This window comes from Elephantulus edwardii, unplaced genomic scaffold (genome assembly GCF_000299155.1).
Source record: "Elephantulus edwardii isolate Elephantulus edwardi_28Jun2011 unplaced genomic scaffold, EleEdw1.0 scaffold00024, whole genome shotgun sequence".
Lineage (NCBI taxonomy): Eukaryota > Metazoa > Chordata > Mammalia > Macroscelidea > Macroscelididae > Elephantulus > Elephantulus edwardii.
In genome coordinates this window covers 1,402,784-1,415,443 of record NW_006399774.1, presented here as the reverse complement: position 1 = coordinate 1,415,443, position 12,660 = coordinate 1,402,784, and the positions used below count along the sequence as shown (strand labels likewise).

General features: G+C 44.6%; 1 protein-coding gene across 1 annotated transcript in view; it reads right to left on the bottom strand.

The window, feature by feature from the left end:
• The window catches only part of LOC102846330 (monofunctional C1-tetrahydrofolate synthase, mitochondrial-like), a 247,301-nt gene that overhangs the window by 164,204 nt on the left and 70,437 nt on the right, over nt 1-12,660 (bottom strand). The window contains exons 15-19 of the mRNA XM_006882798.1: nt 12,094-12,230; nt 10,165-10,211; nt 3,778-3,885; nt 2,226-2,300; nt 137-239 (exon numbers count right to left, since the gene is read on the bottom strand). Of these exons, the coding sequence (XP_006882860.1) occupies nt 137-239; nt 2,226-2,300; nt 3,778-3,885; nt 10,165-10,211; nt 12,094-12,230 (470 nt within the window). The remainder of the gene's footprint in view (nt 1-136; nt 240-2,225; nt 2,301-3,777; nt 3,886-10,164; nt 10,212-12,093; nt 12,231-12,660) is intronic.

Here is a 12,660-nt window from a genome sequence, read left to right as displayed (position 1 = left end):
GGTGTGGGTGCATGAACACAGGCTGGAGCACAATCGTGAATTTGTGAAATTGATCTCAATCATCTCGCTGGGGTCTCCCCAGGACACAACCCTGAACTCGGCTCACTCTCACCCCAGTTCACCTCCCATCACTCACCTCGCTGCCAGGTGATGGTCTCGGGGTCAATGTTAAGTCGGGCAAATCTGCTCACCTCCTCTTCTGTCAGGGTGTTCGGGTCCGTCTTAAGGATGCCCAGCTTCTAGTGATGTCAAAGGCAACATGCAGGATGGTTTAGAAAAGACAGAAAGAAAAAGGTACCAAAAATGACAGCATCCATCCACAACCAGTGAAGCCTTCTGAAAGAAACCCTAAACTGAATCTCAAAGAAATCTTAAATTAGGTCAACTCACATAAATAAATACGTTACGTCCAAGTACATCAGACAGAAGACACTGACAAATGGTCACATGCCCACAAAATGACATGTGAAAATACAGCATTGTCGGCTGCCGAAAGAGAATGCTTGTGCTGTCAGCTTTTGGCCCAAACGTGGGCTTCCAGGCTGCTCCGTGCCCAACAGAGGTGAAGCTGCCATCTTCAGGTGCAACACTCCAATTCCTCATGTCATATTTATAAGCACGCGTCAGTCATTCAAGTAAAGTCTATGTCAAATCTGGCTCAACAAATTATTTGTCAGTGTAGGAAAAAGAACAGAGAGAGAGAGAGAGAGCTATCAGCTGGAGACAAAGGTGGGTGACTTTTAGTTCACGGCCCTCAGGCCAGTCTTTCATTGTTTTTGTTCAGACATTCCTCTAGGTCGTATAGCCCTGGTGTACAAGTTGCCGTCCCATGGTCACTTGTGGTTGCTGTGAGGCTGAACACTGTGACACGGATGTGTCAAATGTGTTAATGTTTGGCTACCCAATGCGGACTGAGAGTGGGGTGGAGCTCCCCGATTAAACAAGATTGGAAGGAGTGGCATTCACTTCCATAATAGCTTGCCTCCAGAAACCCTATGTACTTGGAGAGAGGATGAAAGGCAACCAAGCGTCAAGGACTCTCCTTCATAGGGTTACTATGAGTCGCCTGTGACTCGACAGCACTTAACAACAACAATAAGAAAAAGAAGCCTGGTTTTGCTTGTTTGTTGTTTTTTTTTTAAGAACTTGACTACTCACTGGGAAGTTGGCCATTCAAACACACCTGTGACATGGAAGAAAGGTCTGGTCATCTGCTCACTATGAAAATCTAATAGCGTGTAGTTCTGTGCTGACAATCATGGAGTTGCCACAAGTGAGAACTTGATGGTAACTACTTAGGCTTTTGGTTTGTTCGATTTGGTTTTATTTCCATAAAGGAAACTTTCAAACATTCTAAGGAGTTTTAAATGACAAAGTTGAAAGAAAAATATATGTGGGGAAACAAATTCTACATGCTCAAGCTGCCCAGAATTATGTCCTAGAATCCTCAATTAATGAACTCACCTCAGTGAGAACCAAAGGAAGGCCTTTGGGCCAACCAGTGGCTATGAATTATACCACTGAAGGATTATACTGAAAGGCATGAAAAAGAACTAGGGAAAATCAATGTGATGACTAGAATGCAAGTATCAGAGAGCATCAGAGAGCATCAGAAAACTCTCAGGAGCGTAAGAATGAAGACCAAGTGTTTCAAGGCCCATTTCTGTTGCCTCTCACTTCAACAAATACAGAGAGCTCAATTTTTAAAAAATTAGTTTCATGAAAACACTTTTCTTTAAAAAATGACAACAACCTGCTGCCAGTGGCCCTGAACTGAATCCTCGCTGACCCTCCGGCAGGTTTTCAGAGGCTGCACGTCAGGAGATTGCTCATCTTTCTCCCAAGAAGCAGCTGGTAAACTTGAACCCTGTATCTTTGGGTTGGAGGCACATTTCCCTACCAGCAGCCACCTGAACTCTGTCGAGATAAAGGATGACTCCCTCAAATTCTCTGTGTCTTGCTTGACCAGAACACCTACAGATGAGCAAAGTCATTCTCTGCCTGCACAGATGGAGAAGCGGAGACCCTGGAAGGTCAGCTGACTGTCCATGCAGTTGCCTGACGGGTGTGTGGGCAGCGTGTCAGACCTCCATTTCTCTCCTCTCTTGTTTTGTCTCTTAAGAGTTTATAACCCAAAGCAGTGTGTGAAAACCCTAATCAAATTAAGCCCAGAGTTCTTGCTTTTGACAGTCTTTCTGATATGTTTCTGGTAACAGGAAACTTACTTTCAGTCGAGCAAGCTGAATTTCTGAAAACGCTCGGACACCGTTCACGGAGGGAACCAGTCGACTGTACAAAGCCTAGAAAAACAAAGCAAAGCAAATCCTGCTTTATGCGTGTTGTAAGAGCCAACCGTGACCTTGGACGGTCCACAGCTATGACAGCGTTCATTACATCTCTCTCCAAACTGTTTAGATTACAGGCTCCTAGTGAAATTCTTGGGCTAATATAAACAGCGCAGACATGAACTGTGTCACTTTCATAAATCTGATGAGCGCTGAAGTGCTACACACTGGAAAGAGTTTGCATAAATATATATTTTGGGTCTACAGCTTTATAACTCTTCAATTAATACTGATCTGAATTTGGTCTCCAACAATTCACCAGAGGATTCTTTTGATTGGAGGGAGTCAGGACCCGTCCTCTATTGCAAATGGACTATTTTTACAAGACTACACCAGAGTTCCTTGCTATATTTTATTTACTATATTATATGAAATAAAGACATATTGAATATATTAATAAAATAGTCTCCAGAGCTCCTTACTTTATACAAGTACTATTTTAATCTATGCCCTACATCTGTGAGGAATCAGCATGGGGGAGTCTGTCTGAATCACGTGTGTAAGATCTACTTTTAGACCAAAGGTACTCCAAGTCCAACAGGAAGTCTGACTTTCCGGCAGGATATCTAGAATACGTGCATGCATCATTCAGTCAAAAGTCAATGTCATTGCCATCGAGTATGAGCCAAATGACAGCTGACCCTCCAGCAGGTTTTCAGAAGCTGTTAAGTGCATAGGAAGAGACTGCCCATCAATTTTTTCTTTTCTTTATGTGCCCTAGGCATGAAACAGCTTTGGCCACAACCCAGGCATCAAGCTAGGATGAACAAAGGACTCAGTGTGCTCTGCCCCTGATGGATAGAAGAGCACCACCAGCACTCAGCTGTGCCTCTGCCCATCACCAGGGGGCTGCCCATCTTTCTCTTGCATAGTTACTGGTGTATTTGAACTGCTTGCCTTTAGATTGTCAGGCAGCACGGCTTCTAACTCACTAGACCACCGGAGTTCCTTTACACCGTCATCGTCTTAAACATTATCTGTCTTTTCCTCTTAGAACAAGTAGATCAGAGATTGGGCCTATCGCCAGAACAAAGAGAACTAGTCTTCCCAAATAGGGAGCTCTGGTGGTCTAGTGGGTAAAAAGTCAGGCAGAGAACCCAAGGACGGGTAGTTCAAATCTACCAGCTGCTCCTTGGGAGAAAGATGGGCAAATGACTATCAAACCTCTCCCAGAGGACAGAATCGACTCAAAGACCATTTGGCTTAAAAAGTACAATTAACAGAATTCTCTCCAACCACTTGGCAGTTGTCTTGACCCCTTATGAGAGTCTGATCAAAGTATGGTTAGTGTTCTCTAGGAAACAAATATCAACATAAAATTATGAGGGGAAAAATTTAGTTTAAAAGATACCAGGGGACTTACAGACACGTTTGCATGAATTCAGAGCCCGAGGCCAGGATACCCACAAAGGCCAGCAAGGCCTTTCCTCACCTTATCTGTCTGAGTACTTTCATGCAGAATCCTGGTGTCCACAGCGGCAGCCAGCAGGTTGTTCGCTGCAGTGATGGCGTGGATGTCTCCGGTGAGGTGAAGGTTGAACTGTAAACCAAACAAAAACAGCTTTCGAACATTTTCAAACAACTACAGGATTCAAGGACATTGAGAATAAACAGAAGATTATGATGATCGCCTCATGTGGTAGTGGTGCTTGTTTGCTGTCACATCAATCCTGACTCCTAGTGAACTATGATGTTGGGAAGGGTGGAGGGGTGGAGAACGAGAGGAAGACCATCAACCAGCTGGACTGCCACAGTGATGGCTGCAATGAGCTCCTGTGTCTCAGGAAGTGTGAGGATGGCGCAGGACAGAACACGGCTCAGTTCTTTTGTTTGTAAAGTAGCTATGAGTTGTACTTGACTCGATGGCACCTAACAACAACAACAACAATAAGAAGTGATCTCATGTGATGCAATACAACTGCCCTGTGGGATTTTCTAGGCTGTAATCTCGACAGAAATAGGTCATCAGATCTTCCTCCCAGGCTGAGTCTCCCTGGTGAGTTCAAACAGTCGACCTGTCCAACACTCCCGACTGTTTCAGAAATGAATGAAAAATATAACACCCTCAGAACTGTGGTCATTTCTTTTTGACCAGTCATGTGTACAGCTAATTATATTTTCAGTAAGAGCAAACAGAATACTTATAATTTGCTTCCTCTTCTTTTTGAAGTGTTATTACGTAATAACCATCTTGCATGTTACAGTTTATTTATAGATTATTAAGTCAAATCTCAAACTCACGGCCATGAAGCATACTGGAACTCAGAGCAACTCATCCATCAGGTTACAGACGGGAGGGCAGTGCAACCCGCTACAGACAATGCCAACAGAGTGCCCTGTAATTAAGGGGATGCGACAAAATCTTTCCTTCCCCTGTGTTTGAATATTGAAATGACTCGAATTTCCATTTTTGTGAAAGGCTACAGTTAGAAAGAACAGCTGGCATATTATGCTGTTGTTTGCTGGCAGGTCGGAACTGACTCATAGCTGATCCTCCGACAGGTTTTCAGAGGCAGGAAATCACATGAGAGGAGACTGCCTATCCTTCTCCCATGAAGCAGCTAGTGGATTCGAACTGTGTGCTTTTAGGATTGCATCACATAGCTCCTTACCACTAGGCCACCAGAGCTCCCTGCAGATAGCTTAGTCTTTCTACCCTTATGCATATCCAAGAGTGTGACAGTGGGTTAAATATTCTGGGTAATAGCATCAAATAGTTTTTGAAAGCTTTGAGGAGCCACCTACAAAACCCTAACAAGTCAGTCACTTCAGAAACAAGATTATCTTTTGCTTAAAAAAATTAAATTAGTTTAGCAGTCACAAAAGCGGTGTTGTGTTTTAAATAGAACTTCCTAAAATTCCTTGGGTGGTTCTATTTTCTAGTTAAACTTTTATTTGATAACTTATAAAACACATTGCCTTGAGAAAACATGAAAAATAATGCAATACTTATGTTTCACAAAGTAAAACTGTAATATCAAAGTTTAAGATCAAAGTCCATACTACTTTATGCCTCAATTTACATGTAATACCACATACATGACTGGCATTTTAAAATCATTAAACAGTCTTCAAAATATAAATCAATGTTTTATTACTAGACATTAAACTCCCTCCTCTACACTATAAATGCTATAAACTATGTCATGATAAGTAGCTTTAACTAAATCTCTCTGCACACATCCACTTTTCCCTAAAGAGAAAGAATGTACTTAATTGGGTCAAAAGGACTGCATATTTCAAAGGCACTTGATGTACGTTTCTAATTCCCCTAAAAAAAAGTTCTATCACCAGATACTTTCTAGCAATTTCAATTTTTCTTAATCAAATTTGGTATTGTTGTTGTTGTTACATGCTGTTGAGTCACTTTCAACTCACGGTGACCCTATGTACAACAGCTCTGAATCCTGCTGTATCCTGTGCCAACATTATTGTCTGTTACACACCTTCCCCATCTCCCTAGTCACTGAATCAATCTATCTCATCAAGGGTCTTCCTCTCTTGCGCTGTCCCCTTACCCTCCCAAGCATGATGTCCCTCTCCAAGGACTGGTCACTCCTTGTAACATGCCCAAAATACCAAAATATGTCAGACAGAGCTTCAGAATCTCTATGTCCAAGGATCAACCGGGCTTCATCCTCTCTGGGATGAAGCTGTTTGTTCTCCTAGCAGTCCATGGTATATTCAATACTCTTCTCCAGCACCACAGCTCAAAGGCATCAATTCTCTTTCTATCATCCCTAGTCATTGTCCAGCTTTCTGATGCATGGCAAGTAACAGAGATTATTAGTATTTTTAAAATTCAGTTCTATCAATCTGACAAGTAAAAAGGTAATTGATTTTTTTAAAAATTATTTTATTTCATTATTTTTTCTGTGTACCGTCAAATCAGATCTGACTGATACAGGAGGAGATTGTTCCTCCTTCTCCAGCAGAGCATCTAGTGGATTTGAACCATGTACCTCTGAGATTGCAATGCAGCTTCTTGCCACTAGGCCACCAGAGCTCACCAAAAAGGTAACTGATTTTAATGTGATGGTTTTAAGCTAGTGTCAGTGAAGACGAACATTTATTGAATAGTCCTCTACTGGTTATTTCTCTTCAACAATTTTCCTATTTTAGAATCCAAGTTTTTCTTTGCCTTGGAGAGGCATATCATGCTTGGGAGGGTGGAGGGGCGGTGCAGGAGAGGAAGGCCCTCTATGAGGTGGATTGATTCAGTGACTGGGATAATTGGGATGGGAGTGTCAGAGACAGTGAGATTGGCACAGGACAGAGCGGAGTTTAGGGCTGTTGTACATAGGGTCGCTATGAGTCGCAGGCAACTCGACGGCACATAACAACAACAATTATTTTCTTAGCATCCACTTGGATGGCGAGGATCCCTAACAAAACAATGCCTCAATTTACATGTAATATCAAATATACGACTGGCCTTTGACCCTCAGACGCGTACATCTCTGGTTCTCTCGGTTCAACAAATAATTCTACTAAATTGTTCAAGCCAGCATCCTCCTCCTTGATGGATCCCTTTCTCTCAGTCACACATCTAATTCATTCTTTGATGAGTACATTTAAATCCTTCATCATTTCTTCAACCTCACGACCTCCCTCCTGGGCCATGCTACCAGCTCCTTGTGCCTGGGATCCTGCCACTGTCTCCCACGGGACTCCTGGTGCCCACTCTAAGCCGTTCTCCAGACAGAAGCCTGAGTGGTCTTACAAACCCCAACAAGCATCCTGTTACTGCCCCATCAAGGTGTTTCATTTACTGACACCATAGAAAACCCAGCCTTCTGCCCATGGTTTGCGGCAGCTGGAAAGACCTGGCCCTGCCCATTTCTTCCTGCCTTGACCCACTTGGCTCCCTCACATCACAGGGCTGTTGCTCCAGTTCTCTGGAGACGCCAAGCCCTCTGCTACCCCGAGCCTTCTCTGCAGAGGTTCCCAGAGCCTGGAATGCATCCCTATTCTTCACCCAGCTGGCTCCTTCCATCCATCCTTCCATCTCGGAATTTTCACTTGACATTCCTCAGCCCATCTGGAGTGGATGCTAACATGTTCACATGGAATTATTTACTAATTAAATGTCTTCCACTCGGCACTGCACGTTCACGGTGCACAGTCAGCAGATGCCTACGAGGTGGGAGGTACTGTGCTCAGAGCTGGAGGTGAAGAGATGGAGATATGAGAGTCTCTGGCAACAAAAAGCAAATTGCCTCACGATACCTGGTCCCCTCAACCACCACAGGAAGCTTCCACCTAATTCCGAGCCAAGTAATGAGCTGCATGACAGCAGGACACCAATCTCATCTCGATGCTCTTATGTTTGTTAGGTGCCCTCAAGCTGAGTGTGACTCACAGCGACCCTATGAACAACAGATCTGATCCCGTCCTGTCCTGTGTCCTCACAATCTCTGACACTCAAGCCCATTGCTGAGATCACTGTGTCAGTCCATGAGGGTCGTCCTCTCCTTTGTCAATCTTCTAACTTTTCCAACCATGATGTCCCTCACCAAGAAATAGCCTCTCCTCGCAACGTGCCCAGAGTAAGTGAAAAGCAGCTTTATAATGTCTGCCTCCAGTGAGCACTTGGCTGTACCTTCTCCAAGATACATCTGCTTGTTCTTTTGTCAGTCCATGGGATATTCAGTACTCTTCTCCAACACTATCGTTCAAAGGCATCAATTCTTGTTCTGTCATCCTTATTCACTGTTTGGCTTTCAGATGCATAGCGAGTGACTTTAAAGAGATCTTGAGTCAAGTGCACCTTAGGCCTCAATCTGACATCACTGCTCCTCAGTAATATGGAGAGGACCCTGACTGCAGACTTTCCCAGTGTAACGTGTCTCCTGATCTCCCGACTGTTGGTCCTATCTCAACAATGACTGCTAAATCCAGTGCTGTTCAGGGCTTGTCACTTGTACCCCATCATCAAGCTGCCCCATCTCGAGATCTCCCTGGCTTGAGACTGTGATTCCTCCTCCTTCAGACAAGTGCTTGGGCAGTTCTTTGTAGCCAAGCCCGAGCATCTCTCCTTTCTCACTCCACTCCAGACACCTGAAGATCAGGCGTCATCCCAACTTTCCCTTTCCCTTCCCTGCTTTTAGCTTTCAAGAGCCAAGATTCTCCTGTTTCTCCAACCAAGTCAACAAACATGTATGAGCGAGCTCCTCCTGTTGGTGCTAGAGCCTGTAACCCCCAGAAAGACCTCCTGCATGCTCCCTCCAGTGCTCTGGGAGTATCACACTGTGTGGGGAGGAACAGAACACAGGGGCAGAAACTGGAAGGACTGGAACCTTCCAGGCATGTGACAAAGCTTAGTATGGACAACTGATGGGGCAGCAGTCAGTTGTGGTGAAGGCGGGTGCATGAGGGGACCTGAGAGAAACTAAGACTAAAGAGATGACCAGCGCCTGTCTGGGAGACCCCATGTGTCACATGCTAGGCAAGGTGTGTGTGTGGGGGGGGGGGGTCTTCCGGGATGGAAAAATATGACACATGGAGGTTACCAGCTAACACCTGAGTTTCTGAAAGATTTCTCAGGACTTGAACTGAGAAGAAGATGCAGAGAGTTGAAGTGATAAGAGCTGGCAGGAGATGCAGACAAGGAAGTGGTCAGGAAGACGTGCAAGCCCCTGCAGACATCAGGACAGGGAGCATCAGCTCTTCCTGCCTCTCTGAATATTTCATTCTGGGATCTTCCTTCAGAGACCCTAAGAACCGCAGTATGACTACTGACAGATGCCGACACTTGTCCACAAACTCTCACACACACTCTTGAGGCCTGAAGGGCTTTGGGGTTCATATTCTCTTGGAATTTAGAGATACGGTGCTATTTCTATCTGTATGTATCTATATGAAAATCTGTATCTACACATAAATATATGTAAGTGCTGTGGTTGTATATCAGAGTCAGAACTGACTCAGTGACCCTCCAACAGGTTCTCAGAGCCAGTTAACTGCACAGGAACAAACTGCCCGTCTTCTCCCATAGAGCAGTTGGTATGTTCAAACCGTGTACCTTTGCATTAGCAGTGCAATTCCTTACCACTAAGCCATGGAGCCCAAGTGGCGTAATCTGCAGGGAGTTACACTGCGAATCAAAAGGTGGCATCTCCTTAGAGGTCTGAATCCACCATCAGTTCCATGGGAGAAAGATGAGCTTCCCATGTGATTCACCTTCTAGGAACACCCACTTTAGTGGCCCATTCCAATACCACATCAACTCAAGAAAGTTTGAGTTGTCTTTTTAAAATAAATATATACGTGGGAGGTTAGGTAATAAATACACCAACAGATATATACACATAATTACATACAGACTATATATACTTGCTGTTGTTGTTATGTGCTAATGAGTTGCTGCAAACCTATGTCAATAGCTCTGTCTCTGAGCTAGTCTCACTGACTCTGACACACCTACCCCCAGTGACTGTTTCAATCCATCTCATCTGGGGTCTTCTCCTGCACTGTCCCTCCTCCCTTCCAAGTATGATGTCCTTCTCTAAGCACTGATCCCTCCTGGTCATGTGCCCAAGCACACTCTTATCAAATACTCCCAGCAGTGTGTAAAGGTCAGCATTTATTAACCAAAAGCAGTATTTCTAAATCGAAACACATGAATGTTGACATTAAGTCGTGTCAACCCAATTCCAAAAGAGGTTTTAAGAGTGAATGATTAGGTCTTGTCATTAAATAAGTTTTCACAGCCTTTGGAACTGTGGATAAAGGATGGTGGTGGCCTTTGTTTACAGAGCAAGGACTGAGGGTTTCAGGAGGGACAACGTCACACAGGACACATCTCCCTGAGCCTTACCTCCTCCATGGGGATGACCTGGGCATATCCTCCACCTGCAGCACCTCCTAAACAACAGAGCAGGCAGCATTAAAAACGTGTCACCAAAGTGCCGTAACCCACACATTCCCAAACTCAGCCGGGAGGCTCACTCACCCACCGTGAATTATTACTATTTCCGTCAAAGAACAGAACAAAATATATATTACTTCACACTGTGGCCCACTACGCAATTTTAAATCTTGGTTTAAAAAACAAACAAAAACAAAAAAACAATGGTAAAAGGAGCAACAAATGTCACCCTTTCAAAACATCTATCAAGATACAAGATGACTGATTTTCTTTTTTTCATGAGCTTTAAGTACCTAACTATGTTTTATCTCAACTGCTCCAACCTGTAAGTTTCAGAGGCCACCACAAATCCACATGATGCTTTCTGTCAAAATATTTAAGGAGAGAGCAGAGTTTAGGGCTGTTGTACATAGGGTTGCACGAGTCGCAAGCGACTCGACGGCACATAACAACAACAAGATGACCTCTCCTTTTGCCCTCTACATATCATATGCCTATCCTAAATATTTCCAGTAGGTGGAATCACTTAATATTTGTCCTTGTATGTTCAGCTTATTTCACTCAATGGAATGTTTTCCAGGTTCGTATACACTGAAGCACGCAGCAGGATATACCTGGTACTTTACACCCCAACGGCTAGCTGTAGGGACCACGTTTTATTTATCCATTCAACTACCCATGGACAGCTGGGCTTCTTTTCTCTTGGGTTACTGTGAATAGAGAGAGCTCCAGTGGACATCACTGCAAGGAGACCCACACATGGGGAGATACTACACTCCTATCAAAGGTGCAAGGAAAACGTGTAACTAGACAGATCACGGTGATGAATGGACAATGTAACACTACATAACTAATATCACTAACTAGTCCATGTGAAGAATGCTGATATGGAAACGGATTAGTTCCATATACATTTACAATTTTTTTTTTAAAAAGGTGAAAAAAAAACCCTGAATTTTTCATTCCTAAAATAAAAATAATAGCTCCATTGTGCGAATCCCTTTAGATTACCCTGGGGTTCACATGGTCTCGTCTCTGAGCCTACAACACCCAGTGACACTGGTTTAAGATGCAGCTCAGAGAAGCTGTAATTGGCTAAATGTCACACAACAAAAAGGGAACCAACATGAAGAAAACTTTAGCTGGATCTCTCCCAGTGTAGTGTCCACCCCACTACATAATGAACAACATTCTAAACTTATCAGGTCTTAATGAGCCAGGAGTTAACTAATATTTAGAAAAGCAATATAAACATCGTACTATTAAAGAGTATGGCATGCCAAGAACAAACAGTAATTATGGCAATAAATATCACTGTACAGTGAGCTCAAGAATGAGTTCACGATAATAAATCAGTGAAGAAGAGTAACGAGCGTGGCGTCAGATAGCACTACCCAGGGCCAAGAGGAATTTCTCCCTCACTTTTCATCCACAGCTGCCTCTCCAGGGATGTTCCAGGGCCCCACCCAGCAAGGGTGAAGAGCAAGACCTGGACCTGGCCGAACCAGTTTCTGTTTGGATGAGAGGACCTTTCCCCACAGCTGGGATGAGACAAGCCCACCACGAATGGTAGGATTTCAAAATGGCTTGGCAAAGAAGGTAGTGATGGAACAGATGCTTCAGCCAGGGTGGGAGTCCTGGGTGGGATCACAGGGTTCCCACTCTCCATGGGGTGGGCTTTCCTGAGGCCCCCACTGACCTACGGCAATTCTGTCCCTCTGCCCACCCAGGATGACAGGCCTGCATTGCCTGGGTGGCAGGGCTGTGACCAGGAAAGATCTGGCATTCACCACAGCCTGAATCCCATAGCTGTTGACGATGTTGTTCTTAAAACTTCCTCCCCCCCAGATTTTGTTTTCTGGCTGGCAAAGAGAGTACCTTTGACTCCAAACGTGGGTCCCTGAGAAGGCTGTCTGAGGCAGGCGAAGGAGTTGACGCTGAGGTGGGCGGTCAGGGCCTGGACAAGACCAATGGTCACGGTGCTCTTCCCTTCACCCAGAGGGGTGGGCGTGATCCTGATGTGAGGAAGAAAGGGGAGCTGAGCAGTGATTCCTGGATGATGAGGTGGCTGTCCTCATCAAGTCATTCCCAATCATGAGGACCCCACGTGTTATGACGGCCCCATGTGTTATGACAACCCCATGTGTTATGACAGCCCCAAGCATTATGATGACCCCATGTGTTACAACGACCTCATGCATTATGACAACTCCACGTGTTATGACGGCCCATGTGTTATTACAACCCCATGTGTTATTACGACCCCACCAGTTATGAAAGCCCCACGTGTTATGACAACCCCAGGCGTTATGATGACCCCGTATTATGATGGCCCCATGTGTTATGACGACCACACGTGTTATAACGACTCCATGCATTATGACGACCCCAAGCGTTATGACGGCCCCAAGCGTTATGACGGCCCCAAGCGTTATGACGGCCCCA